The 26,044-nt window shown below is 51.0% G+C and overlaps 9 protein-coding genes across 9 annotated transcripts; 3 read left to right on the plus strand and 6 right to left on the minus strand.

Annotated features, from left to right (window-relative positions):
• Positions 1-738: 738 nt before the first annotated feature.
• asaE-5 (MFS transporter asaE) lies at positions 739-2,295 on the minus strand (the record flags this gene model as incomplete). Its single annotated transcript, XM_036646743.1, has 3 exons — positions 739-1,749; positions 1,811-1,917; positions 2,001-2,295. The coding sequence occupies 3 exons, from the start codon at positions 2,293-2,295 to the stop codon at positions 739-741; spliced, it is 1,413 nt and encodes a 470-aa protein (XP_036488642.1).
• Positions 2,296-5,049: 2,754 nt separating this feature from the next.
• Positions 5,050-5,589, minus strand: CGCS363_v014895 (uncharacterized protein; the record flags this gene model as incomplete). Its single annotated transcript, XM_036646744.1, has 1 exon — positions 5,050-5,589. One exon carries the CDS (start codon positions 5,587-5,589, stop codon positions 5,050-5,052), a length of 540 nt encoding a protein of 179 aa, XP_036488643.1.
• Positions 5,590-7,434: 1,845 nt separating this feature from the next.
• Positions 7,435-7,977, plus strand: CGCS363_v014896 (uncharacterized protein; the record flags this gene model as incomplete). Its single annotated transcript, XM_036646745.1, has 1 exon — positions 7,435-7,977. The coding sequence occupies one exon, from the start codon at positions 7,435-7,437 to the stop codon at positions 7,975-7,977; it is 543 nt and encodes a 180-aa protein (XP_036488644.1).
• A 2,600-nt stretch (positions 7,978-10,577) lies between these two features.
• Positions 10,578-12,432, plus strand: MPH3-0 (Alpha-glucosides permease MPH3; the record flags this gene model as incomplete). Its single annotated transcript, XM_036646746.1, has 5 exons — positions 10,578-10,805; positions 10,871-11,346; positions 11,407-11,741; positions 11,796-12,187; positions 12,244-12,432. 5 exons carry the CDS (start codon positions 10,578-10,580, stop codon positions 12,430-12,432), a joined length of 1,620 nt encoding a protein of 539 aa, XP_036488645.1.
• An 811-nt stretch (positions 12,433-13,243) lies between these two features.
• asaB-3 (Hydroxylase/desaturase asaB) lies at positions 13,244-14,267 on the minus strand (the record flags this gene model as incomplete). Its single annotated transcript, XM_036646747.1, has 4 exons — positions 13,244-13,588; positions 13,639-13,837; positions 13,912-14,130; positions 14,185-14,267. 4 exons carry the CDS (start codon positions 14,265-14,267, stop codon positions 13,244-13,246), a joined length of 846 nt encoding a protein of 281 aa, XP_036488636.1.
• A 1,270-nt stretch (positions 14,268-15,537) lies between these two features.
• CGCS363_v014899 (uncharacterized protein) lies at positions 15,538-15,874 on the minus strand (the record flags this gene model as incomplete). The annotated part of the gene is made up of 3 exons (XM_036646748.1): positions 15,538-15,641; positions 15,704-15,793; positions 15,844-15,874. The coding sequence occupies 3 exons, from the start codon at positions 15,872-15,874 to the stop codon at positions 15,538-15,540; spliced, it is 225 nt and encodes a 74-aa protein (XP_036488041.1).
• Positions 15,875-16,239: 365 nt separating this feature from the next.
• On the minus strand, positions 16,240-20,821 carry CGCS363_v014900 (uncharacterized protein; the record flags this gene model as incomplete). The annotated part of the gene is made up of 6 exons (XM_036646749.1): positions 16,240-16,692; positions 16,755-18,016; positions 18,077-19,420; positions 19,494-19,892; positions 19,948-20,581; positions 20,633-20,821. 6 exons carry the CDS (start codon positions 20,819-20,821, stop codon positions 16,240-16,242), a joined length of 4,281 nt encoding a protein of 1,426 aa, XP_036488201.1.
• Positions 20,822-21,602: 781 nt separating this feature from the next.
• CGCS363_v014901 (D-xylose 1-dehydrogenase) lies at positions 21,603-22,860 on the minus strand (the record flags this gene model as incomplete). Its single annotated transcript, XM_036646750.1, has 2 exons — positions 21,603-22,743; positions 22,799-22,860. The coding sequence occupies 2 exons, from the start codon at positions 22,858-22,860 to the stop codon at positions 21,603-21,605; spliced, it is 1,203 nt and encodes a 400-aa protein (XP_036488202.1).
• A 1,561-nt stretch (positions 22,861-24,421) lies between these two features.
• Positions 24,422-25,473, plus strand: CGCS363_v014902 (uncharacterized protein; the record flags this gene model as incomplete). The annotated part of the gene is made up of 4 exons (XM_036646751.1): positions 24,422-24,534; positions 24,603-24,886; positions 25,217-25,311; positions 25,384-25,473. The coding sequence occupies 4 exons, from the start codon at positions 24,422-24,424 to the stop codon at positions 25,471-25,473; spliced, it is 582 nt and encodes a 193-aa protein (XP_036488494.1).
• Positions 25,474-26,044: the final 571 nt, after the last annotated feature.

Here is a 26,044-nt window from a genome sequence, read left to right on the forward strand (position 1 = left end):
GTTGACGTGGAATTTGGGACGGGGTCGCCGACTCCATGGTAAAGTCCTGTACGTGGCGAGCTCCACCTGGCTGGCCGTATACTCGACTTAATGGCGATAAAGGTTCTGTACGAGAACCTAGACGGTAAACCGTTTCTACTAAATGTTCACCTTTATAGCTTCTCTGCACACAACAGTAGAAATACAGAATTTTCATGTCATATGAAGGACGACAAGTGATTGATATTCATTCTCGTCATCTCCATGCAGTTTGTCTGCATTCACTGAACTCAGACAGCACGGGATGAGGGATTCTAGCATTGGAAACCGGAATGAACCCATTTTAGCAAATTGGTGAGCGATACGGATTAAGTCAACAAAGGGTTGCTGGATCATACTTCTACTAGGAACGGAGCCTTCATTGAAGCTGCAACACGGACTTATCTTAACATGAAGGAAAATGGGCAATGAATTGAGCCAATGGGAACAGAGACATGCTTTTACTGTGAAGGTTGCACGTTCTCACAGCTATTCGGGGTATCCAAAATCATATATGACAACTCAAGATGCCTTCTATATTGACAAACTAGCGGCTAGCCTCAGACATAGGTCTTTTTCCACGCCATGATTAGGAATAAGTGAGGGTATAAAGTACAAGATGGGAGATGTCTATAATGCAATGCCAATGTTGATGCTGAGTCCTTTCCATATGCGTGCGTGCTTCGTCGATACCAAACTTCCAGCCATTTCTCCCGTTATTTAGAAAGCAACAAATACCTTCCAGCCGGTCCTCTTCATCCTGGCAATCAAAATGAATGTTGTCCCCGCAATGCAGAAGACGCCAGAGAACACCTTGATACCGACCCAACCGCCGGGTCCTGCCAGGATCGCACCGTTGATCGGGTTCGTCGTCAGTCCTCCGATGGAGTTCGTCAAGAAGGTGATTCCCGTTCGGAACCCAATCTCCTGGAACGGCGAGATGGCTGCCACCAGCGGCGCAATCAGCGATACGTACGCGCCCGAGCAGAAACCGAACAGCACGGCGAAAGCAATCAGCGCGCCATCCGAGTTCGCCGGGATCCAGAGCGCCAGCATCCAGATACTGGTCAAGTAGCAGACCACCACGAAGATGTTGTACTTTCCAATCTTGTCACCAAGAATGCCCGAGAAGATACGTCCAAACAAGGATCCAGCATTGAGGATAGCGACGAGGTACTGCGCCAAGTCCGGGCTCATGCCTGCCTCGAGGGCCTGTACCTGGATGTAGTTGATCGGGACAAAGATGCCGTATGTGAATAGGAAGAAACCAATGACGACGCAAACGAACTCGAACTCCTTGAACGGGCGCAGGAGCATCTCCTTGGTGACCTTTTGCGGACGTGGGGGGTGGTACGCGCGGACCGTCAAGTTGGCAATGATGAGAAGCCCCAAAATCATGAAGGCGCAGGTGCGCATGGCCCAGGGATATCCGACCTGCTTGATGAGCCTCGTGACCATGATCGGGAAGACGATGCCGCCGATGGACGAGCCGGTCGAGAGAAGGCCGAAAGCGGCGCCGCGCTTGATGTTGAACCAGCCGTGGATCGTGTTCATCGCGGGTTGGAAGATGGCAGAGACACCGATGGCAGAGCAGATGCCCTGGGCTAGGAGGATCTGGTAGTACTGAGTTGCGAGGGAGGTCATCATCAAGCCGAAGACGTGGAGAATCGTGCCGACAAAAATGAGCCAGCGGGGACCGTAGTTGTCGTAGAGTGTGCCGATGACAGGGCCCTGTAGTCTCCAAGTCAGCCAACAAAACGATGTAAGCGACATGCAAGAGTGAAAGTCTTACCATGGCCATCATGAAGAAGATCTGTAGCGAAGGGATCCAAGAAATTGTGCTCGGAGAGTAGTTGCTCAACAAGTCATTCTGATAATACTCCTGAAAAGCGCCGACGCCTACGCCAAGACACACGTTAGTATTCAAAACCGACACGACCAAGAATGAGGCTCAATGCAAGGTTCCACGCGATGCAACGTACTGTTCACCCATCCAAAACTGCAGAAACTAGTACACCACGCTCCGAGAACAACAAGCCATGCGGTTGCTCCGCCATCTGGCGCATCGCTTCCGGGATATGACGGCTTCACGGGAGGGCCTCCATGTCCCTTCTCCGGGTCGGCGACGGCTTGGTTGAGGCTCGATTGCTGGCCTTCGGACTCGTAGTCTGTCCTGTCCGGGTTGTGGTCGGCCTTGGTGTCGGGCATGAAGGGCTGCGGGTCTGCGACGGTTGTCTGGGAGTCCGCGGGGGACGAGATGTGTTGTCGATTCGACATGTTGTGTGTCTGGCGTTGTTGTCTGTATCCAAGAGAAAAGCAAAACTGCTGTACAGGTTCACAATAGCTTGAAGACGTTGGCTGAAGTGAGCTTCTCTTTGACTGCGGAATTGTCTAAAGAACAAGGTCCCTAGAATTAAAGATCCAAATGGGACAGGGGCGAATAAGTAGTCCAGCCCAAACGGACAGGCAAGATTGGAAAAAAGAATCAAAGGCGTCAGCGGTCCCACGTTCCAGATGGTAGGTCCGCGCCGTGAATCTCCATCGGACCAGTCCAGGTGTGCCTAACGGCCCACCGCCCCCTATCCCATGTCCAATTGACAAAACAAACACCCAGATCTCAGGCAAACAGACACCCCATTGTGACGAAAAGCAATCCAATCGGTTTCCGATAGCACCGAATGGATCTGAATCTGACCAAGCCCAGCTGCATATCTCGCCTCGCGCAGCGAATTTGCGCGGCTGCCCCCGCTGTGATTGATTGTTGTTGGTCGAAACGGGTCCGGGACTCAGGAGGTGGACTGGATCCTTTCGGCGGGCGGCGCACTCGTAACCGCCGATGCCGAGCATGTCACTTACACCGAAAATTTAGGCTTGAGGTACCCCACGTGGGCTCTCATAGTCTCACGAACAGACTTCGGCGCCGAAAACTCCACCGCGACGAGGGAGAAAGGGGCCGTCGACTCGTCTCCCTGCACCGAGATTGGCTGGCCTTATCAAGCTAAAGATCTTTAAGAATGCAGGCCGGTGGGATTTCCATGAGCTTGATTTTGACCTCGTGGAGCCCTTTTCACGTGGATTTATCAGCTTGTGCTGGCCATGCGCTAACTAACATCATGCAAATCATCAAACGTTCGACTCGATCCGCCGGTTCGATGATGACGGTTGGACTTTTCTTTACATTTGTGCCATGTATGCCTTCCTCCGGATACCTGTCACCTCCGACCGACAGCGCCGAGCATAAGGGAAGATCCGAAAGTCATTTAAGGTACCTGCACGTTGCAGATCAGATTTCAAACAGCACGGCGCTGGTGATGCCGTGATCCGATAAAAATGTCGGCGCCGCTGAGGAGGGGACGCCGTGCCGGAGGGATGCCGGACATAGGCGGGACCGCAAAGTCCAGCTCCGGGAATCGTCGCCTGCGTGATGGATCCTTACTTCCACCCTTCTTTCGAGCTCCCATTCGATGACTAGATTTCCTCTGATCCTGAAAATGCCACCACAGGGTTCACGAACCAGCGCAATATGTGCTACTCGTCATTCAGCAGCTTACAAAAACCGGAGCAAGCAGACAGCACGTGGAACCGTGGCGCCGAAGTACGTCCATCACAGCCGACTCTCTTTCCCCACCCAGAGCTAGATCCATCGCACTGGGCCCAGCACTCGGTAGTGATCAATCTGATTAGATAATGGAACGTCTGTGGATCATTCTGAATCTCGGACTACGGAAGCCGTAGAATATTTTTGATGCCGTACTGATTGGGGTTAAGCGAGTTAGAGTCTGTCGCATCTACTAAGTATCTTCTAATTTTGTTGGTCTCTCAACCAGCGGCTGTCCGTGTCCTTGAAGAGTGCGGCCTGACCTCGACTCTAGAGTTCAGGTCTGGGAGCTTGTCCATTGGCTTCCTATGTGCGAGGGGCTTGAGGAGATATCATCAACATATGACTTGGTATATGACAACCATAACGAATGGGTCATACAGGGCTGAGAGAATACAGAATAAATTGAAAAGATGTCAAAGTCTGGAAATACTGCTTTCGTCAATAGCTACTAAGTGTCACCAGCAGCGATGGTAACCTAGGATGAGTTAAGTATCTTTTGGTACGCCTCAGCTATCCCGCCAATGGCATTACTTTGGCCACTTGCTCCTCATTTACTGGCCAATCCCCCTGGACCAGCCCAATGCGTACCCAGCTTGACCGCATCTTCCAGCCACCTGTCATCCCGACTGAGAGGTAGGGGAAGCTGCACATCCTTCGAGCTTCGTTACGCTTAGATACCCACGAGTTGCAACGTTCAGATGGATATGGTTCAAACGGATATGTTTCCCTTGTCTCCATTAGCGTTCTCAACAATGGCGGCTCAGCGGTCTGTCGACATCTCAATTCAGGAAATCGTCGATCAGAGATGGTTTATCGGCGACTGACACCTTCTTTTATGCTCATCCGAGCGCACCCCCGCTCTCTAGAGCGACACTTGCGGCTCATTTTGCAGCGTTTCTGACGTATCCAAACCACCCGCATCTCAGCCCCTCTCAACCACATCCTCGGGGCTTGTACGACTAATTGAAAATACCGGCGATCGCTCTGCTGTCTGGGCCATTGGAGACGCCTATCTTAAGGTTGAAACTTTCGATCGGCCAGGAGCGACACGGGAGCATGTCACATTAGCTGGTGTGAAGACCATGAAACCCATTCTTTATCACTAGATTCCCCTAGAACCCCGTAATGGCTACTCCCGTTTTCAGGCTCTCGCCGTTTGCGATAAAGGTCTATAGGACATTGTAAACGGTTCAACGTGGAGACATTAATCAGTGGTATTGCAAACAGACATTAGGGTAATCGCGTGGTGGATTTCAAGATGGTGGGAAAGAGAGAGATAGATCGGGTGGATTGTGGTTGATTCATTGCCTCTGGATCCAGAAGATACTTTGCCCAAGACACTTTGGCATCTCTGAGCCTCGGGGTGGGGGGTGATGAAACCGCCATACATGATGATCCTTCCGACTGTGGCGTACTTGCGGCTGAAGTTCTTAAGCCCCAACGTTGCGGCGACGAACCTCAAACTCCTTAGGAATCTCGCTTCCATCCACCACCTTCCCGTACAACTCCTCAATCTCCTCCTCACTCAGCCCCTTCAGCTCCCAAATCGTCCCATCCTCCGCAACAATCTCATCCGCTGGGCCCAAGCTCCCCTCACACTCACCCTCGCCCTTCAAGCACACCTCCTCTTCCATCCCAATCGCCCGCTTCTTGCTCGTAAACTGGTACCGCGCACCCCAGTAGCCACCTGACATGCACGTCCACACGACGTTGGACTTGATATGCGTAGTCTTGATGTTGGTGCACTGCTGGTTGTGTGTGCCGTAGTAGGTGATGCGCCAGTTGGTCGGGACGCCGCGCCACGCGATGGAGGGGATTTGCCCCGTGCCGGCGCCGGCGTTGATGCAGGTCCCCGGGTTGACGTTGTTCCAGCGGCGGGAGGCGCCGTTGCAGTCGTTCTGGGAGTGGAAGTAGACGTCGATGGCGGAGGCAGTAGCGGCGAAGGTGAGGATGAGGTTAGTGAGCTGCATTTTGATGGATAGGGTTTGGGGATATGTTGTATAGAAATAAGTTAAGAGTCTTGTTTAGGATGATAGTGTGAACTATTGATAGTATTGGTTGTAGTGATGCGATTGGAGTGTTGATTGTGTTGTTACTGAGGATGATTGGAAACAAGAACTAGATATCCAGCAGGAGAAGCCGTCCTTTTATCTTCTATTCTCGAGGCCTACTCCTCTGAACTTCTCTCGCTACAGTTAGCACTCTTTGAGATGCTCTTGTGCGCAGCTCGCTCTTGTCGATATTGCTTGGTTCCACAATATGCTGATATAGCGCTCCGCCCCGTGGAAGTGGGGATTGTTTCCCTACTAGACATCCCATTTTGAGCAACGGTTAGAAGCGTAGCCCACATTTTTCTAGAAGTATTTCACATAAGATTGGCCGTGTCGGACTTACTTGATAATTTCTGGATTATGGGATTCTCAGCTGAGGTGATGAATTGCGAACTTATGGGTGTTGATCCATGTAGATTAGGTACCTTAATTGAAATTTGGCATCTTAGCGCTGACCAGAAGCTGCGGCGCCCTTCCTAGTGATCGCTAAGACTGAGCGGAAGGCCGAAGTTTCTCACACATCAATATCCCACCTACCGAAATTTCAATCGACTAAAGTTTCAATATACTATACTATTGGTCGTACGAGAGTGATAACAAGAAGAGTTTTTATGCCTCCAGTCCAGTTCAAAAGGCCACCAGAACCCGTATCTTGGAGTCGTCAACTTCATCTTGATTCGGGATTCTCGTAGTCATTACAAAATGCAAGTGTTCTATGAAATCTCAATCCCAGCTTTACCAAGGAGAAGCTTTCTGGTAAATTTAGGGCACATGTATCAAAAGGTCTAGTGTTCGTCTAATAACACCCACAGAGTTTTGATGTCGATTAGGTTCTGCCATCTCACCTCACTACACTCAAAGCAAGCTTCGTCTGAAGTCACCCATGACAGGCCTACGGTGGGCTCACCGCATCTTCCCGAGTCCGAGTAATGTTCCTACGTCAGCAACATCCAGCTGTATTCTATTTCGAAATAGGTCCGAATGCATGTCTTGCTCCATTAGAAATACGAGACATTCGGACTGTTCCCTGCAGGCTAAGCATAAGCGACATGTCGAAGCAAAACATCTGACAATCAGCCATGATCAATCGCGCAGGTGATAGGCTTCTCCTCAACTACTAAAGTAGAAGAAGACTGAGACCTCATAGAGAGATTTAACAAAAGAACATTGTGCTAAGTGGGATTTTGGAATGTTCTGGAGATTGATAGATGCATTGACAGTCTGATGTCAAGAAGCCCTCCTGCTGTAGAGGGCAAAGTTTACTCGGACTCGTATCACCTAAGCACTAGCCCTGCTGAACCTCGGATCCACAGGCATTTACTACCATCAGCCGTGATTCGAGACTGCATCTTAACTATCTGCACGTAAGACGGCTTGCTCGAAGGATCCGAGGTAGGAGGCGGCCCGCTTAACACTATCGGGCGGTGCCTGAATGCTGAACGACGTTTAGGGGAACGGCATCAATCCTTTGTGGGCGATCATAAGCAGTTTAAGAACGAGCCTGTCATTGTATGAGCCCTGCGAAATTGTTAGGTAATTGAAGAACTGAAATCGCGTGTATGGCGCGTTGTTGGAATGCCCAGGGACTTGACGCTGCCGCTTTGAGAAACGTTGCACTCAGAAGGGGATCGGTATAAGAAGACCGGGTTTCGAGTCGAAGAGGAGAACTAACCTCATTAAATCAACGCAGAACAATAAATGTTGACACCAAACATCTCTTACTAGATTGAAGTTTCATTGCCGTTCAGCTTGAATCATTGTCAAATGATTATGAAAATTTTCATCCAAGCCACGGCCATCGTCGCCGCCGTGACGGCGGCCCACATCCCCGTCAGAAGAGCCGATATTCCTAACGGCTTCCGCCTCTGGGCCAACATGACCTACCCCGACCTCCCGCCGGAGTTCGGTCCCGATGTTCAGGGTCAAGAGCTCAGCTACGTCTCCAAAGCCGATTGCCTGGCCGAAATCGTTCTTGCACCGGCCGGTCAAGGATCCATCTTCCGCACCGATGACGACACGGTTGGCGTTGCCCATCTCGGTGACGAGTCTTCCCCTTCTGCCGGCATGGTCATTACCCCTGGTGGTACCGCGACAGTACCGAGCCCGAACACTGTGGAGCTGAGTTGCTTGGGTGGCACCCATGGGGTTATTGTCACAGCGGATGGCCTGGATTACCCAAAAGAGGCCAGTCCCAACGGCGGATTCATGGCATGCAAGAGGGAGAATGCTGTCGCTCTGAGCTTCATCCGAGCTGGCCAGAGACCACTTTTAGGCTGCAGTGTTGTCCAGCTTCTTCCCATCTACTAAGGGATTGAGGTGGGCTATTTATCAAACTGCTTCCATGAGGATGCGTGCCGAGTATGCTGAGCAGTATTATGTATTCCGTACTCCGTATGTCCGCAGAGTTTCAATCCTGTTAGATTAAAATCTGCTCTTAATCGCATCATGTCCAAGATTAGTGTGCAGGTGAGCTCCCGTTGCCTACTTCAGCTGAAAAGTCCTGAAAGGATGCCTGGCTCCAGGTTGCGTGACCTTGATGGTAGGTGCCGAATTTGAGGGGCGCCAGGCCTCCGCCGAGTGACTCAACCGGGCGGAATCTTAGACCTTCAAGGTGATGTACTTTGCTGGCGTCTATAGATGTACCAAACCCTGCTGAACTTTGTAGGAACTCGTGAAAAAGTAAAAGGGGGTATAAAAGCTTTTAGTCTTCCCCGCGTGTCTTGAGATCCATCGACAACAAATTATCTGCGATTGTTAATCTCATAATGGCTATTTCGGTATCCCAAGCTCCACCACCCATGGACTCTTCACAGACTCTTACTTCTTTCAACTACTTCAGGTCTCTCCCCCCGGAGATTCGGTGTATGGTGTGGACAGAGTTCTACTTGGAGCCGCGAAAATTCTATCTTCGTGAGGGGAGTTCTTCGACAGCCGTCGATCGATGGCCTTTTGGGTCATCGAGGGATGGAACTCATATACGCAATCGACGGAATGCTTGAACGTTGCATGTTCACGAATCATCGCGGCGGTACCACGAGCTGATCGACACGGCCATTAATCATGAGTCAGCGTTCGTGGCTCAACGGATTCGCCCTAAGACTTGGATCAGTGAGTCGTTCAGCACCGACATAGATATTGACTCTGAGGAGTCAGACGACTGCCCCCCTCGAATATACTTCCGGATCAGCTGGTCCGTCGATTACATCGTGCTTTGCCTGAAGAAGGAATTGTGCGGTTGTCCACCGTTGACGCCAACGTGGTTTCGCAAGATCCAAAACCTGGTGTTACATGGACACGGAGGATATCTTGGTTCGCGGACCTGCATCACATCTGAGAACCAGTGGCTTTTGTCGAGCAGAACGTATCTAACTGATCTCACAAGGATCCTCCGCGCGTCATCGACTATGGCTGATGGGTTTCCTTTCAACGATGCGGCATACTTCCAGACCAAGTACATCCTTCGAGAAGCTTCAGGAATATCGGACGGCTGGAGAAACATCACCTGCGAAAAGATGTCTTATTCGAAGGAATTTTCCTTGTCAATGACATCACGGCAACCGGGATGGAACGAGTTTATTGATAAACTTCGTTTGAGGTCCCGATGGATACGGGAAGATGAGACGTCACTCGAGGAGGTTGATAAAATGTCAGAAGTTGGTGAAGTGGAAGGTTCCAAACAGTTTTTCAAAGGACTACAGTTGGACGGGTTGTAGGAAAAAGGTGAGTTGAGTTACTTCACGCTACGACATTCGTCCCAAAGCGCTGGAAACCACACAGGTATAGGTACGTCCAAATTTCTTTTCAACAGACCATGTATCTTGGCTGGTCTCTGTAGGTAGGTAGGTAAACAGGCAATTGGAACTTGTTGTCTCAAAACAACAAATGAAACATGACAAGCTTCCATGAACGCGGCTAAAACGACGCACGCCGAGCCCACACAAGCATCTGACATCTGCAATGCCACCCTTGGCTTGCCATGTGGTGTGTTCTCTCTACCAACAGTGCTGAGTCGTGAAGTTGTCGGACCGAGATCGACCGATTGCCGGAGCGCATGTGGACCAACAATGACCTTCTGTGCGAGCTGTTAAAAGCCATGCGGCCCAGCAGCTTTCGCGTTTTCTAGATTTCACCCGTCCTCCTCGTTCCCAGGAAGGGCACTAGTTCCAGCGACCTGAATCCGGGGGACAGGAACCCTACCCCTCCTTCATGTTCATGGGAACAGGATTGTCCTACGCTCTTCATTCCTGGGAACGGGATCCCCCTGTCTGCATGTCCCTAGGGACGGGATTAGCTGCCAATTGCGTCCTAGCAGTGAATAAGAACAGACTCAGCAGTAATTAGTCGCGGGTCACATGGGAGGGAGAGCTGCCATTGTTCCAACACGCGGGCCATCCAGGGCCGACAACACCCCCGCGATTTACCCCAACTCGGCCCTTTATGAAGTTGGAGTTGCCGGGCCAGTAATGTGCCCGCGCATTAATACGACGCGACGAACCAATCGACGGGCTGCGCCGCTTTCAACCCCCTGACGCCGTCCCCATTGGAGCGCGTCGCCGCACAACAGATTTCTCCACCGAGCTCGTTGTATCAAGACCCGATATCCGGCGCTAGAAAAAGGCGGGTGACACTCTGGGGTTTTGTGGGACGTTTTGGGCATTGCGGGGAGCCGGGGCTAGCGGCGCTGGGGATTTTGGGGTTGCCCAGATTGCGCGTGTGGGATTGACATCCCAGTTGCCTCGTCTGTATTGGCTGGGAAGAAGACTTGTCTGGGTAAGCGAGGGGACTGGACATGGGCGAGTGAGACAAGACCTTTAATAACAGGTTGCCCATCGCCAGCTCCCTTTCTCCCCTCTCCTCTTCTGCTCTCTCTCCTCAGACCCGGCCAACCAACACCTCCGATCTCCAACATGAGCAACACCGTCGACTCCAAGTCGCCCAGCGGCGATCCCGCCAAGATTGAGGCTTATGCCGACGAGATCAACCATGGCGCCGATCTCGACGAGAAGTCGAAGCCCGCGGACTACAAGTCGGACGCCATTGAGGCCGAGCAGGCGGAGTTCAACATGGGAGTGTTGGAGGCCGTGAAGCTCTACCCAATGGCCTCCATGTGGGCTTTCATCATGTCCACGACCATTGTAAGCTACCCGGCCTTCTATCCACGCGCCCGCTTTGGGGAGCTGCAGCTGACAATTACGGGTAGATCATGGAGTCGTACTGCGTCTTCCTCATGGGTGCTTTCGTCGCCATGGACGAGTTCAAGAATACCTTCGGTGTCGAAGACAAGGATGGAGTCATGCAGATCGAGGCCTCGTGGCAATCTGCGCTTCAGATGGGCGGTCCTCTTGGTGCCATCATTGGTGTCTGCATCGCCGGTCCCATCACCAGCAAAATCGGATACCGCTGGGCCACAATCACTGGTCTCATGTTCCTGAACGCCTTTATCTTTGTTTTCTACTTCGCCAACTCGCTCGCTGTCATGTTCGTCAGCCAGCTTCTGGAGGGTGTTCCCTGGGGCATTTTCATCGCCAACGCACCTGCGTACTGCAGTGAGATCGTCCCCATGAGACTCAGAGCCCCTGCGACCCAGATGCTGCAGATGTTCTGGGCTATCGGCGCCATTATCGTGGGTGGTGTTTGCTACGTGTATGAGAGCAAGCTCGATCCCAGTGCCTACAGGTTTGTGATTCTTTTACCCTCGTCATTTGATTCATCTTTGCTGACCAGAAAATAATCCAGGGTCCCGATTGCGCTTCAATGGATGTTCCCCACCCCTCTCGCTATCCTCCTCTTCATCGCCCCGGAGTCACCTTGGTGGTTGGTCCGTAAGGGACGCCTCGAGGAAGCTGCGAAGTCAGTCCGACGACTTGGTCGTGCTTCGGGCACCAATGCCGAAGAATCCATTGCCATGATGCGCCGCACTATTGACCTCGAGAAGACCGTCAAGGACCCTACCTATCTGGAGCTGTTCCGGGGCGTTGACACATACCGCACCCTCATTGTTTGTGGTGTCTATGCGGCGCAGAACCTTACGGGTAACCTTATTGCCAATCAAGCCGTTTACTTCTTCAGACGTGAGTTACTTTGAATTTCTTTAACGATGAAAATTTATACTGACGTGTGAGCAGAGGCCGGTATCGGCTCTCAACTTGCCTTCGCTCTGGGTCTAATCACTTCCGCTCTGCAAACCATTTTCGTCATGCTTTCCTGGATTCTGACGACTTACCTCGGCCGCCGAACTATCTACGTCTGGGGCTCTTTGATTAATGTCGTCTTCCTGGTTGCGCTTGGCATTGCCGGATCCTTTCCGCGCTCTGATGCGTCATCTTTGGCAATGGCTTCTCTCGGTCTCATCGTGTCTGTCGGGTTCACACTGGGTCCTGCTCCCGCCTCCTGGGTCATCATCGCGGAGACATCGGCTATTCGCCTCCGTCCCTTGACGACCGGTATTGGACGTGCCGCTTACTATGTTGTGAACATTCCTTGCATCTTCCTCTCAACTTACATGCTTAACACGACCGTAAGCTTACTCCCCCCTTCTCCCGAAGTACCACAGCGTACTAATGATAAAAATAGGGTGTCGACTTGGGCGGCAGGTGCGGTTACGTCTGGGGTGCCACCGGTTTCGTCTGTTTCGTCCTTGCATACTTCTACATCCCTGAGATGAAGGGACGCTCCGTTCGCGAGATCGACATCATGTTCAAGCGCAAGATCCCTGCCCGCCAGTGGAAGAAGACCGTCATCGACATCAACGATGACGAGTAGACGGTTCGCAGCTACCATTCTTGGGTTATGCTCTTGGCCAAAATAATCCACCCGCTTGATTGATGAGTAGCACACGGGGTGCCTCCAGCTGGAGATGGAGGAGAAAGATGAGCAAAGGAGAAAGATGGAATTTGTTAAAGTACATAGCCATAATACAAACAAGGCGCCGCGATATGCCAAACCTTAGATGCACTACAACTACCGAGTGTTTGTTGCCTGCGGCATCGGCAAAGTGCCCCGTGAAAGAGAGCTTGCCCTAGATATTGAATCGATTTTTATTCGACTTCCTCACGATTTGTAAGGCCGTTTTACTTGTTTACAAGGCTAAGCAATACTTATACCTTCAAGGAGTGTATTGTACTCTTCTGGTATGAGCAGGTACCTAGTACTACTTCCACTTTTGACGAAGTTGTTGGTAAGAGCGGAACCATGCCTGGGCGCGGCACGTCAGACAATTCACACGCAAACCGCGCCAGCAATCAGGACACATTTACGCGATTGCAAGATAACTCTTCACGAGCTGTGTTGTCATCTTACATCGTGCGACGTGAGCGGCGCGGATAAGTCCATCTCATCTCAAGCTCATAGTGTCCTAGGGTTGCCGGAACCGGACGCCAAGTGGGACGACTATTGACGCAGCAGATACACGCGGGCTAATCACGTTCACCTTATTTCGCTTGTTGGTCTTACATCCCCTGGTCAAGAGGCCAAGTCTCTGGCTTGCTTTGAGACAGGGCGATGGACTTGAAGCACTGGAGCTTGGAACAATGCCCCTTTCAAGGTGTTTGTTGGAATTCTTCGTTTTCGTCTATCATTCTTCATCGTAAAACACGAAAGCTCTAACCTCGATACTTACTCTCGGTTCTCCCTCTCCTTCGGGAAGCTCAGTGTCCTTGAATGCGCAGTGAGGAACTCTCCTAGGAACTCCAAGCTTCTTGCTCGAGTCAACTTGCTTGAAGAAGAGCACATCATCGGTCTGTTGCTTGTCCTTGAAGTACCACTTGTGAGGAGAGTCTGTCGGTGGCCGCACCTCAACCGCCTCCGTATCGTGATCCGGGAAGCGCACGGGCACGAAGACCAGGTCTGAGTCGGGGATGGACCGCGCGTCAGAGACGGCGAAAGGATCCCGAGTGATGGGGCGAATTGGGCGCCACATCTGCCTCCTGTTAGTCCAAGATAGGCAAGCCGTTTTATGATTGGTCTTACGTTGATGATCTGGTAACGCGGCTTCTTGAGAAGGTCTGCGGCTCTGTCGCCAAGCCATCTTTGGGCGACTCCCTCAGCGGCATTAAACGACTGGTCGACATGGACACCGTACAGCGGCGCCGGGCCCTTGGGACCCTCGTTATCCTTGGGACCGCGGCGGATGATGTGCGTCAAGATGTGCACCTCGGAGGGTTTGGGGCTAGATGTGTGAGCCGAAAGCTTAATACATGCAACAGCGACATTGACAGGGTCAGGCAAAGGAGCTTGGCTTACAGATTGTCGGTCTCCTGCAGCACTTTCCAGCATAGCTTCTCCATCTCAGGGTAATTCACTCGCTTGATCTCCTCATCGTCATCCCAGTTGGTTACTTGACTTTCGTGTTTCACATAGTGAAAGCCTTGGACATCAAGCGTGAACTCGTCCTCCTTCCCGGTGACGTCGGTGATGGTTGTAGGGATGGCGACCTTGGGCTGGGGCTTTCCAGGAGTCGGACTTATCGTGCCGAGTTAGCCTCAATAAAGTTTCATTTGGCATTTGCTGTCTTACCCTCCAATGATCATGGGCACCAAAGGCACCCCAGGGTCATCAAAGTAGTTGATGGTCGTTTGCACTTGTCGTCCCGGCGCCATTTTGCAATAAGGAATGCTTTTCTGAGAAAATGACAACGCTGGCAAACAAAACGCGACTTCGCGGGGAAGAGGGCGACCGTTCAGTTATGAAATGGGCGCGCCTTTGATAGGGGCCCATGTGTTATCGGTTGTCTCCATCGCGAGTCAGGGCTTGGCAGCGACTGCGCACAACGACATGGCTACCCCGGCTGAACTAAGCTGAACATGTATCGATCTCCATATCAACGCGGGGAGTAATGAGGGGTCCGACTCACTGACCTAAACGCTCAGTCGCGATTTTTGGATGCCCAATCACCTCAGTATGGCTTGGGTTGGGTGAATACTCACGGATTCCCACTCACGATCTACCTGCCTCTCATTTCGATCCAAGTATAAGTCCTAGCTCATCATATCAGGTGGTCAGTGTCAAAAAGCTTGTGTCTCCAGCTTTCATCGAGTGCCGACATTGCATGCTGAGCGGGCCGCTGTATGGCAAGTGGATCTAGCTGATTGTGGAAGGCCTTCATGAGTCGCGAGCGCTTCTTCTCGTTACGTGAATGTATTCTGCTCGTCTTATCTTTCCTCGATCAGCATGCAGTTCATCTGTTTACATGTGAGCCGGCAAGCTGATCCCTGTGAGGTGCCATTGCCTTGGATCTCACGGTCACCGCTTGTTTTTAGTCCCTGCCGATTGATTGGATCGATTTGATTATCATCAAGCTTCAAGCCCAGCGGATTCTAATCTCGGGGATTCTTCTTACTCAGTAAGCTTCCCCGGTGGGATAGATCACGTTCCCCAGAATCGGAATAATCAGCGGGTTTACGTAAGTCACTGAACTACGTGACACAACCACGTGGAGTTGAAAGGGACAGACTGCAGCCGTTGTAATGATGGTGACTGGCGGTTCGGGCTTCTCGCTATAAGAAGCAGTGCGCCCTTTCATAAGTGTGTTCAGCGCCGATTGTATTTAGGGACATCGTCGAATAAAAGAATCGCGTCAAGTACCGTTGAACCACTTCTGAACAACGCGTTGGATTTTCACAACCGCATTTGCGCGGATTACCAGGGTCAAAAACATTTTATCAGGCATATCAATAAGGACTAATATCTCAATTCCCCCAAACGATGCAATCTTCGAGAATGAATTGAGTCGCTCTTTTTCGACTTGCAAAGGCTAAAAGGTGAAGAAGAGATGAACGAAAGCTATGCGGAAAGAAGAAGCAAAGCATTTATTGACAGACCACTTAAATACGGCGCTTCTCTTGTAATTCAGTCTTAAACTACCTGTTCTCAATCATCCATATCTGCATATAGCTCCCATACCATGCATAGGCTAGGGCGACTTCCTCCCGCGGGAAGAGACAGACGGTTGGGGCCTTTCCCAACCCATTCACCTTGTATTATGTTAGTAGACTGTGAGAATCAATGGAGGTTGGGTAATGAGGCCTCAACTCACAATCTTTGATCAGATGACCAAACTCCTTCTCGCAGACGGAAACGTCCTCTCGGAGCTTTTTCAAGGCTTTATTAAGGTCCGAGCCTTCGCCTTGCGGTTCATTCTGTTTGTGCGACTGAATGCTGACCTTGATGACGAACTCGAAATCTTCTCTCCACACCTGTTGGTCATGTTCGCTATAAAATATGATGTCCTTGTTGAAGGTGGTCCTGCTGTTCTCAGCGAACCACTCGTCGCTCCACTCATTTTCGAACGCGACTTCGCAGAACTTTTCAACAATCTCTTTGGCCCTGTCTTTCTCGAATCTCCCACCTTTCTCATTGCAGGACCCAGTCCACTGAACTGGAGGTGCCGAGGTTGTTTTTGCAGGTGGAGTAGGCGTTGGAGATTTGCTCAGACTCTTGGGAAGACAAGCGCATAGGAAGGGTTTGCTGTCTTTGGTCGGATCTATGCCTGGCATCACAATCAGTGTACATTGCTTGGCTTTGTCTTCTCCGCACTCAGGACAGTCTTGATCCATTAGGCATCTGAACTTCTCAGGAATTGGTGTCGTTGTTTTCTTGGGAGTGGATGAGGATGTTGTTGACGTTGTCGGCGAGGGTTTGCTTGTCACCATCTGGGATGTTGTTTTGATCGATATCACAGACGAAGAAGTGCCGTTCAACAAGGTTGTGCCGAGCCGTGGTACTGTGGTTGTGTTCGATATCATGGTGGAAAGTGCAGTACTGTTTATCGAGGGTGTACTGGACCGTGTTATAGATGTCGCATTTGATGTGATCGAAGAAAACAGAGTGCTGTTGATCGAGAGTGTGCTGGAACGTGGTGTTGATGTTGTGTTCGATTTTATCGTTGAAAGTGAGCTGAAGCTTGTTGAGAGCAGTCTTGTCATCGGGATTGACGTGTTGGCTGGCAAAGTAAATGACCAAGTACCGTTCGGCGACAACCGTGAACTTGACGGAAAAGGTGTCACAGACCCCCCTTGCACACTTCTGGACGTGGTAGTCATTATAGAAGCGTTGGACGAAGGCATGATCGTCGGCATGGAGCAGACTTGTCTCTTTTGAGCCGCTCCCCCCTCAGCTGGCGGGTCTGCGCCTTGCCAGCGTTGACCCTCTTCTGGCAGCCATTCCCCCGCCGAAACCTGTCCATAGACATCCGCAAATACTCTCCACTTCGCTGTAAGACCTTGGCAGGCGGATCTCGAGGGCTGATATTGGAGAATCACCTTGCCTCGATGAACCCTACAGACATCGTCCATTAGGGTCTTGATGACAGGAACAAGAAACCGATCGGACATTGCCACATCGTCAGGGAGACCCATCCACCAATCATAGTCCGCGAGTGTAAGCGTTGGTCTGGGATAGTCGACGATGTCAATCTCGATTTCGCCGTTAAACTTCCTTTGAAGGTCTCTGATAATGAGTTCCACGCTATCCTCAAAGTCGGGATCTACAGCGCCCGCTGCGAAGTGTTCATTGTTGAGATCACCTGTTGACGAGCCGTCGGGATTTCGATATACCGGCTTGCGTCGAGGCGCGAAGATGAAGGCTTTAATGTTCAAATGGTCAACATCTTCATCTGCCGGGTTGCCAAACATAACACCCACGTCTCCATCCCGCTCATAATCGGTCAGCTGGTCGAGGCCACGTTCGTTGTACTGAAACATTTCCTCGTCTTCGCCAGTACCATGTCGCCACTCGTCTAGAGCTCGTGTCATTTCTTGTTCATCGTACATCGTCCTTTCCCAAAAGTAAGCGGCCCAGGCACCTCGATTGGATACCACAAGAACGACTGTGCAGCCCCAGAGTCCTTCGATGGCGAGAGTCTCGGGCTTGTCTTTGAAAAGCACAAATTTCGTGGATACCGGCAAGTCAAATCCTTCAGGCATTGCCTTAAGAAGTGTGGGCCTGAATGCTCCTGGTTCTGCTGGGAAGGGATTTTGCGACGCCAAGCGTGCTTGTCGGATTTGCGCTGGCATCCATTGGCGGTAGCCACTATGAAAATCAAAAATGTCTTGCCAGAAGCCGTAGGCTGTATCCCCACGCTTCGCAAGTGGCCGAGGAACACTTTGCTGCGTGGGTTCATCGGAAGACTCTTGCGGCGGCTCTTGTGGTGGTATCAGGTGCAACGGCTGGCAACTACCGCAGGAATCTGGCCCGCATGTAGGTAGAGCCCTTGCGCTGGAGGTCTGCGTGGTTGCGACCGTGGTTGTGACTACTGAGTTGGCGACGCTACAACCTGTGACGGTGGTGTATGCGCTGCTCAAGCATGTTGTCGTAGCTGTCGTTTGGGTGGCATTTCCAACAGCCACAGCTGGGATAAACCAGTCAGTGAATGTTCTTGTTTTGATAGAAGAAGTCTCTCCGAACTTACCTTTAGATACTGAACAAAACACTGTCTGATGCGTGGCAGTGACGGTGACGGAACATGAGGAGGTAGTCTGGCTAGGACGTGGGCAGACCTTCCTGCGGGCAAGGCCCGGTTGGTCGGGATCCAAATCCATTTCGTCAGCAGCCCTTCCACCTCTCCATACCTGACCATCTTCCGGAACCCAACGGGATTCACCCTGTTGCCTCATGGTATCTGAGAAGATACGCCATTCAGCCCTTCCATTACATGACTCTGCTGGTTTGTACTGAACAATCGTTTTCCCGCGGGCCTTTTCACAGTTAACATCCTTCAGTATGTTGACTGTATCCTGAAGTGTCAAGTGGTTCTGCTGGTATCCCTTCCAATCTGACCAGAGAAGCATCGGTGTAGGATAGTCAAGAGTTGTAACCCAATGTGTAAGCCTGTTCTGGAACACACTGTTCAAGTCTTGTCTGATCCAGTCGACGTGGAGCGGGTATAATACCTGCATATTGAAGTGATTGGGATTCTGAAGAAAGCGGTCTGTCCGTGGAGTACCGTCATCGTTGTAGTAGCTATATCTCGGGCGTGGCGTGATGATGAAGGCCTGTATGTTGAGGCTCGCAATGTTTTCATCATCATTGTTCTCGTCGCCGAAAATCACCCCATGGTCTCCGGCCCCTGGGTCGTTCATAAGGTTTTCGATACCGTACTCATTCCACTCTCGCATTGGATCACCCTCACCAGACCCGAGACGATGATCAGCGAGCGCGGACCTGAAATCATTCAGGTTGTTTCTTCCCATTAAAGCCTCCGAAAAGTAGCTTACCCAAGCACCTCTGTTAGAGACAACAACCACTGCCGTACAGCCCCAAAGTCCCTCAATGGCTAATGTCTCCACATTGTCTTTGAAAGATACCCATTGAGTTGAGACTTTGAAATTGTGGACTGGGTCCATATGGGAGGGCGGAACTCTCAAAAGCTTAGGTTTGTAGCCTCCAGGGCCTGGGTTAGGGTCCGTCGCGGCGTTGCGAGCTTCCCTGATCTGCTCTGGCATAAACTCGTCGTAACCAAGTTGGTAGTCCTCAGGGCCACGCCATTCGCCATTGGCAGGATCGCCTCGTTTCAGGAGCGGTAGAGGTGGTTGGCTAGTGGAGGCTGGGTTGCTGGTAGATGTAGCACTTGGCGCCGGACAATTCTCACCGCAAACATCTGGGCCGCATGTCGGGTATGGCTTTTCGCTGCCAGTCCTTGTCGTGGTTACTGTGGTGACCGAGTTGAGCACGCTGCAGCCCGTAACCTCGGTCTGGATACTGCTGAGACACGTAGTAACGGCAGTTGCCTTTGCGTTCTCGCCTCCACGAATGTCTGGGAGATGAAAATGCATCAGAAAACTATTCCAACAGACTGACATTTTGGGGAAACCAAAGCGATGACTGACCTTGGGTCACCGAGCAATACACTGTCCGATGGGTCGCAGTGACGGTGTCTGTGCAAGAAGAGCTCGATGTTGAAGACGACGCTGAGGATTCTGAGGATGACTTGTCTTCGTCATCATCATCATCGTCGTCATCGTCGTCGTCATCGTCGTTGCTGTCGTCTCCCCCTTTGTCTCCGCCGCCGTCTTCTCCTCCTTTCTTGCCATCGTCACTAGGGCAATTCCCGATCTCGAACCACAAAATCTTGATACAGAACTCGGGCAGCTTGAACTCTATGCTGATCTTGGGAGGAAATCCTCCAGGAAAGCACCCGAGACATATGAATGGGATTAAGATAAAATCGTTGTCGTCATCACCACCTCCGCCGCCTTCTTTCGTCTTTTTCTCTTTCTTGACAATGACTGCGAAGCATTAGGCAATGAAACATGCATCGGCCAAAGGGCGGCTTCATCTCACCTGGCACAATCGTTGCTTCGGTGCTACCTGGTAGCGTTGTGGTAATAATAATCGGCGTTGTAACGGTGAGGTCGGAAAGAGTCAGAAAGGACGCTCCGGGGGGTGTTGTGGTGATTGTAGATTCAGCTTTATCTGTCCAATGCGCCGAGGATGAAGTTGTAGTGGGAGGGTCGACCCAAGGAACGGTCCACTTGCTTCCAGGCACTTCGGTATTCGAAGGTTGGACCAGAGAGGAAGCGGTATTGTTTTGAGTGGCGGTCGGAGATGATGGAGGCGTTTGACTGGTAAGAGGTATCGAGAAGGTGTGAATCAGACTGCTTGTCGTCAATATTCGACTGGAGGCCGAGTCTTTTGAGGTCAATGTTCTGCTGATGTCGACGCTGGAACTTCCTATTGAGGTGATCTTTGTCGAAGCAGGTGATGTCCGATTACTTCTTGAGTGATTCTCAACGGGTTTCGACGACGAGCGAGTCTGGGAAGTTGATGGATCTGTGTTGTTGCTCCAGATAGGCCCTTTGGAAATGCTGATTGGAGACAAAGTGGCAGAGAAAATGCCGTTTGTCGAATGCAGTGTTTCATTTCGCCGCGCGGTCTCAGCTGTGGCGGAGATCGTCGTACCTGGAGGTTGAGATGTCTGCTTACTCGTCAGAAATTTCGAGAAGCCACCGCCCTCTCAGTCACTTACTTGGGTGATGTTCTGGCTAGGGAACCCCTCTGACGAGCTACAGAAGCCTAAACCATCCTGACAGGTCGGATGCGGGGCCGGGCTTGACGAGTTACTGAAATGACCAAAGGTGTGACTTTGAGCGTTGTCTTGGAAAGCCTCTGCGGCATACAGTAGCCACACAAATAGAACAGAAAGACGGGTGAACATGGTTTCCCAAAGTGATCAACGATGCCGAATGCGGCAATGGCTAGGCAGTCAGAGGTGACAGCACTGAAAATAGGGAAGCTTAAGGCTGGGTGAATGATAGCTGATATACTGATTGCAACGAATATCTCTTCGAACTGTTTTGTGCACATGTTCGAGGGATAGTGTGCCTCCTTACGTTACGTATACTCACACTGCATATCGTGAAGTTTTGGCGATGCACGTCGCCATGTAACCTTGCAGCGGTGTGAGGAGGTTTGGCTGAGTGCGCCAAATGCTGTACATGCCTTGTTTTGAGTCTGAGATATATTTCGACTGTCAAGTCTTAGTTCCTTCATCTAAGAAGCCACCTGTAGATTTCTTTCTGCCCTTCATGTTTCCTGCTCGTACAAACTCGCTTATGATGAATGGAAATGAGAGAATCTCGTTCGAGTGGTGCTATGACGGACTACCTTACAGTGTGATTATGCAGTCAGGGGATGCTGGAGTCCATGGATCTGAAAGTGGAGTGTGCGCTCGACAGACAACAAACAACTGCGAGCTATGTGAGATGATGGTGAGCTCCATTCGTCGTACCCAAACACCCCTTGCGGCCAGAAAGCCCGGTTTGCCTAAATTAAGCCGCGAAGCTTCCGCGAGGTCTGATGTAGGCCCAGCATACCTGAGCATACGGACAGCAAAGATGGTCCCATCACAACTTGACAATGAGCTTATGCATGATTCCAGTCCCAAAAGATGGACTGGATTAAATTTGTCATTCTCAATATCGATCAATAGATTTTACTTAGATCTGAGTAGGAAAGTTCGTGGTTTCAATCTCCTCAGGATACCTCAGACCAGCGGAATCCCGAACTTCGTCCATAATTTCCATAACCAAGATGCTTTCATCAAGCCCTAAGAAGCTTCCTTCTTTTCTTCCCTCGATTAGAGCCCTTCCGGCATCATCAGCTTCCCAAAAGAGACCGTGACCTTCGCCCTCCGGGTGAGGCGTTAAGCCATACCCGTTATACCATCCGCTGCCAACTCCCGGTCCCGGTTGCGGCCATTGCTTGTCTTCTACCGTGCCATCTTTCAGAATAAGTCTTGTGCGAGTGGGTCTGTAGGCAGGAGGAAACACTTGGACTTCTCCCTTGGGACCTTGAATCCGAATATTGGGCACGATCGCATCCTTTGCGCCTGCCATAGCATCGTTAGACAACCCCAAAGACGTTGAGGCAACTGCATGTGCCGTGCCACCGTTTTCTTGGCTCCGAGGAAACTCCAGAAGAATGGTTGTCATCGCGTCAACACCAGTAGGGGCATACTTGGCAACGGCGCTCTTAATGATGGGCCGTTGTCTAGAATCGGCCGGCTGCGTGTGATACAGTGTCTGGAAAACCCAAGTCAAACTGTAGATCCCTCCGTCTAGAAGTATTCCACCGGCGAGACGAGGGTTGACCATGATGTGATCATCATCATCGAACAGCCCTGCGTAAGGTAGGCTGTGTTCGGCCAAGACGCGTTCAACTGGTCCAAGTCGGCCCGAAGTGACCAACTCGCGAACGTAGATGGACAAAGGGAAGTACCGCGTCCACATCCCTTCCATCAGGAAGAGGTTCTTCTCTTTAGCCTTTGCGGCCAAAGCTCGAGCTTGCTTGGCGTTGACTGTGAATGCCTTCTCACAGAGGACGTTCTTTCCGGCCTCCAAACACATCATGGCGTTCTGGTAGTGGTGCGAATGGGGCGTCGCGATGTAGATTACATCGACCTTGGGATCCTGAGCGAGCTCTGAATAAGACGAGTAGGCGATTGCGTGCTCTGGCGCACCACATTCTCTTAAAAATGATTCCGCCCTCGATTTTGACCACGAAGATGCGGCAGCAACCAGTTCATGGCGAATGTCCTTTACATTGCGCGTGCAGGGGTCGACCGAAAGATCCTTTCCGCTGTTAGAGAAGATTAGCATGCTATTCAGTATCCAGTCTGCAGAAACTGGCTCACAATGCTTTTGCGATGCCTCCAGTGGCAATGATGCCCCAACGAATGATCTGTGGCTCGGGCATGGTCGCGTTCTGGAGTTAGGCTACTTCACTCGCAGAAGGTAGTTAGAAAGTCGAAACTTGCTTGCAGTCATTCGGCCGTGGAATTTATAGAGACTGAACTTCAATCACGACACCCACTATCCCAACTCTGAAAGTCAGCTCGGCAGCTTAATAGATGGGGGAAAGGCGTAGGGCGTGCTGATGATATGTAGGTAATAGGGCGTAAGGCGATGTATGCCAACGACGAAACCACGCCCTAAGTGCATGCTGGAATAACAGTCATTAAGATCCAGGCTGGAGATCACAAGTACCCGTAGGTTTCGAGATGGGTCAGTGATATTGCAGTTGTTACGAACTTGCAATGGGTCTCCCAACCGGCAAAAGTCAAAGTCTGGAACTTCGAAGACAGAGCAAAAACAAATGGGCCCTAACCAGGGATCGAACCTGGGACCTCTCCCAGAATGGAGGAGTTGTGTAGACAACCCTAAGGGAGAATCATACCGCTAGACCATCAGGGCTTATTGCGCTGTCAAGCGCATCGTGAGTTGTGGTGGATGCATGGGTTCGAGTGCAATTTTGTTTATGAAGAATGGGATGTTGATTGCGCGTCTGTGGAGTTGAAGCGGGTCACGATAGGGTTGAGCTGTTTGGGCTTGGACGTGTTGAGTTACTGGGTGGGGGACAACAGTAGCGTGGATCGGAAGGGAAGCTGCACGACAAGACCAGACACGAGGTATCGAGTGCATATTTCTCGTAAATGCTGAATACTTCCCGGAGTCCTCAATTTAATGAAGATTGAACGCAGGTCACTGGTCCACGGGTTGACCCTGGTGCGGGGCTTGACGAGTAGCTAAGCAAAGGAAGTTGATTTCAAGGTAATGGAAATAATAGACAACCTTAAGGCTGCTAGGCTGTGCTGCAAATGTCATGTTCATTTGTCAGTGACGAAAACGTCGGTTGCATGTAATTTCAGCCAACCTAACGGGATTGGTATGCATTGTCTCATGCACAGTCAGATGATGGAAGTGGCGGGGTTGAGCAGCACGTGTCTGACCAGGCTGAAGGCATGGCAAGCCATGGATGTCGGATTTTCAACAAATTCTTCGATCCCTCGACACTAGGGACCATCTCTGATGCCATCTCCGATACCCGAGACCAACAAGATATCAGCGAATTCCTTTGGAGATGGAAGCCATAGGCATTGCTGCTAGCCTCATCGGCATCGGCCAAGCGTTGCTGACCGTTCGCAATGTGGTGGAAATGCTTCAAGAAATCCCGAAAATTGGCAATGAGCTAGCGTCTCTTAAGAACGAGGTAGGTTGAAAGATTGGCACGTGTATCTCAGTAAAACAGCACCATTTCGCGTGACTGTGGCTAATGTTGAAAACGTGTCGTAAAGATCGAAAGTCTTCGAGCCGCTGTGGAGGCAGCCAAGACTCAAGGAACAATATCCCGCGAGAACGAGATCGAAGGTCCGGACCTTCGGATAGCTAAGGGTCAGATTATCGATATCGCAAACAAGCTCGAGAACGTGCGCCTGAAATGCGTCCAGATTGGACACAACGGCAAGATCAAACCCAAAATGGCGAGATGGTTTTGGATGCAGAAAGAGCTACGGCAGTGTCGCGACAAGGCTCGTGATGCCAGGGCAGCCCTTCAGCTTGCGCTTGCTACCCTGAACTTGAAAAGTACAGTGTATGTTTACGTTGTCCACGAAATACACGAGTTTTCTCGCAGATCTGCTAACAAGATATGGACCAAAGACAAATGTCACTGTATGTTGAAAGATTCGCTCTGCGACCCGCTAGCCATCATGATTCGGAGTCTGCTACGGATATTGAAACCGATGTTTCGCAGGAAATTTTCAACTTCCCCACAGCTTCTGCTTCGGAAAGCAAGTCCAACGATGACAAACATCACATCCTTCCTAGGCAAGAAGTAGAAAGAGAAGCGGGACCACTCTCATTACTATTTACTAATGGACGACCATCGGACGAAAAGAAATTAGTCGGAATGGACATGGTCGTTTTCCGAGCCAGGCTCTCAGGTGCCGGCAAGTGTCCACAACCATGTCGCTGCCGCTGCCACAATTCCCGGCCTTCCGTAGCCAAATATCCTAGTTGGATCGGAGCTCTCATCGGGTCTCTATCTGTCACATACGACCATTGCCTACTGCTTGGAGGTAACAGTGAGTGTACTGAGCTCGGCTGCAAAGGTAGAAGAAGGTCTTCGGCCACCTTTGAGTACCACTTACCGGCGTGGGTTTGCGCACAATTTGTCTCGTTTCAGGTTTACATTGACAGCTTCCGCCAACTACGCACTTCTTTGCGGTCAGTCAGAGTGGTGCAAATAAATCATAAGATTTTGTTGGCTTTGGAGAAGCAAGGCGTAGAGGCAGTCAAGGGGTCCATGCTAGCGTATGGCCGCCTACTTCCAGATGACCGGAGTTCTGCAGGATGGGATATCATGTTGGTGAGTACTTGAACTGAGACCAGCTACATTTACTCGCGAGCTGGCACAGCTAACAAGCGACGTCTCTTTAAGATGGCAATAACATGGGCGACACCAGAAGTATTGGAATTCATGACAGGACTTTGGGCAGAGGATTTACGCAAGGACACATTTAACCCGTGAGATTCCATTATCGCATAGTTTGATCCGTTCAGCTGACGTCGAGCTTCCCGGCCTCTTAGAAATTGGGTCTTTGCGGCCAACCGTGAACTGAAGAGACATGGTTTGTCAGACCAAAAGGCACAAGCTTTGCGCCTTATAGCCTCGTATGGAGAGGAAATCGTTGACGCGCCACAAACCGAGCTTCACGAAGCTGTTAGTCCGGACGGACCTGCAAAAAATAGAAATGGCCTTCGAAGCATTGTCTCCAGATATCCCTGGACTGTTGATCAGTTGAATGGCGAAGGGCGTACACCTTTGACTCTTGCAGTCAGAAATGGTAACTACAACGTCGTGAGAGACCTTGTTTGCCTGGGATGCAATGTTGACCGGCCGGAATACGACGGAGCTACTCCACTAATGGTTGCTTCCGCAAGTGGGAATATCGACGTAGTGCAATATTTACTAGATGCTGGCTGCTCTGTCAACGCAACTTCAATGTCTGGAAATACGGCGATACATTATGCTGCGGATCCAATTGTCGAGCCAGTAGAAGACCCAGGGGCTATTTTGCAAATTTTGCTTTCTGCAGGGG

Source organism: Colletotrichum siamense (assembly GCF_013390195.1).
Source record: "Colletotrichum siamense strain Cg363 chromosome Unknown KSG_Cg363_contig10, whole genome shotgun sequence".
Taxonomy (NCBI): Eukaryota; Fungi; Ascomycota; class Sordariomycetes; order Glomerellales; family Glomerellaceae; genus Colletotrichum; species Colletotrichum siamense.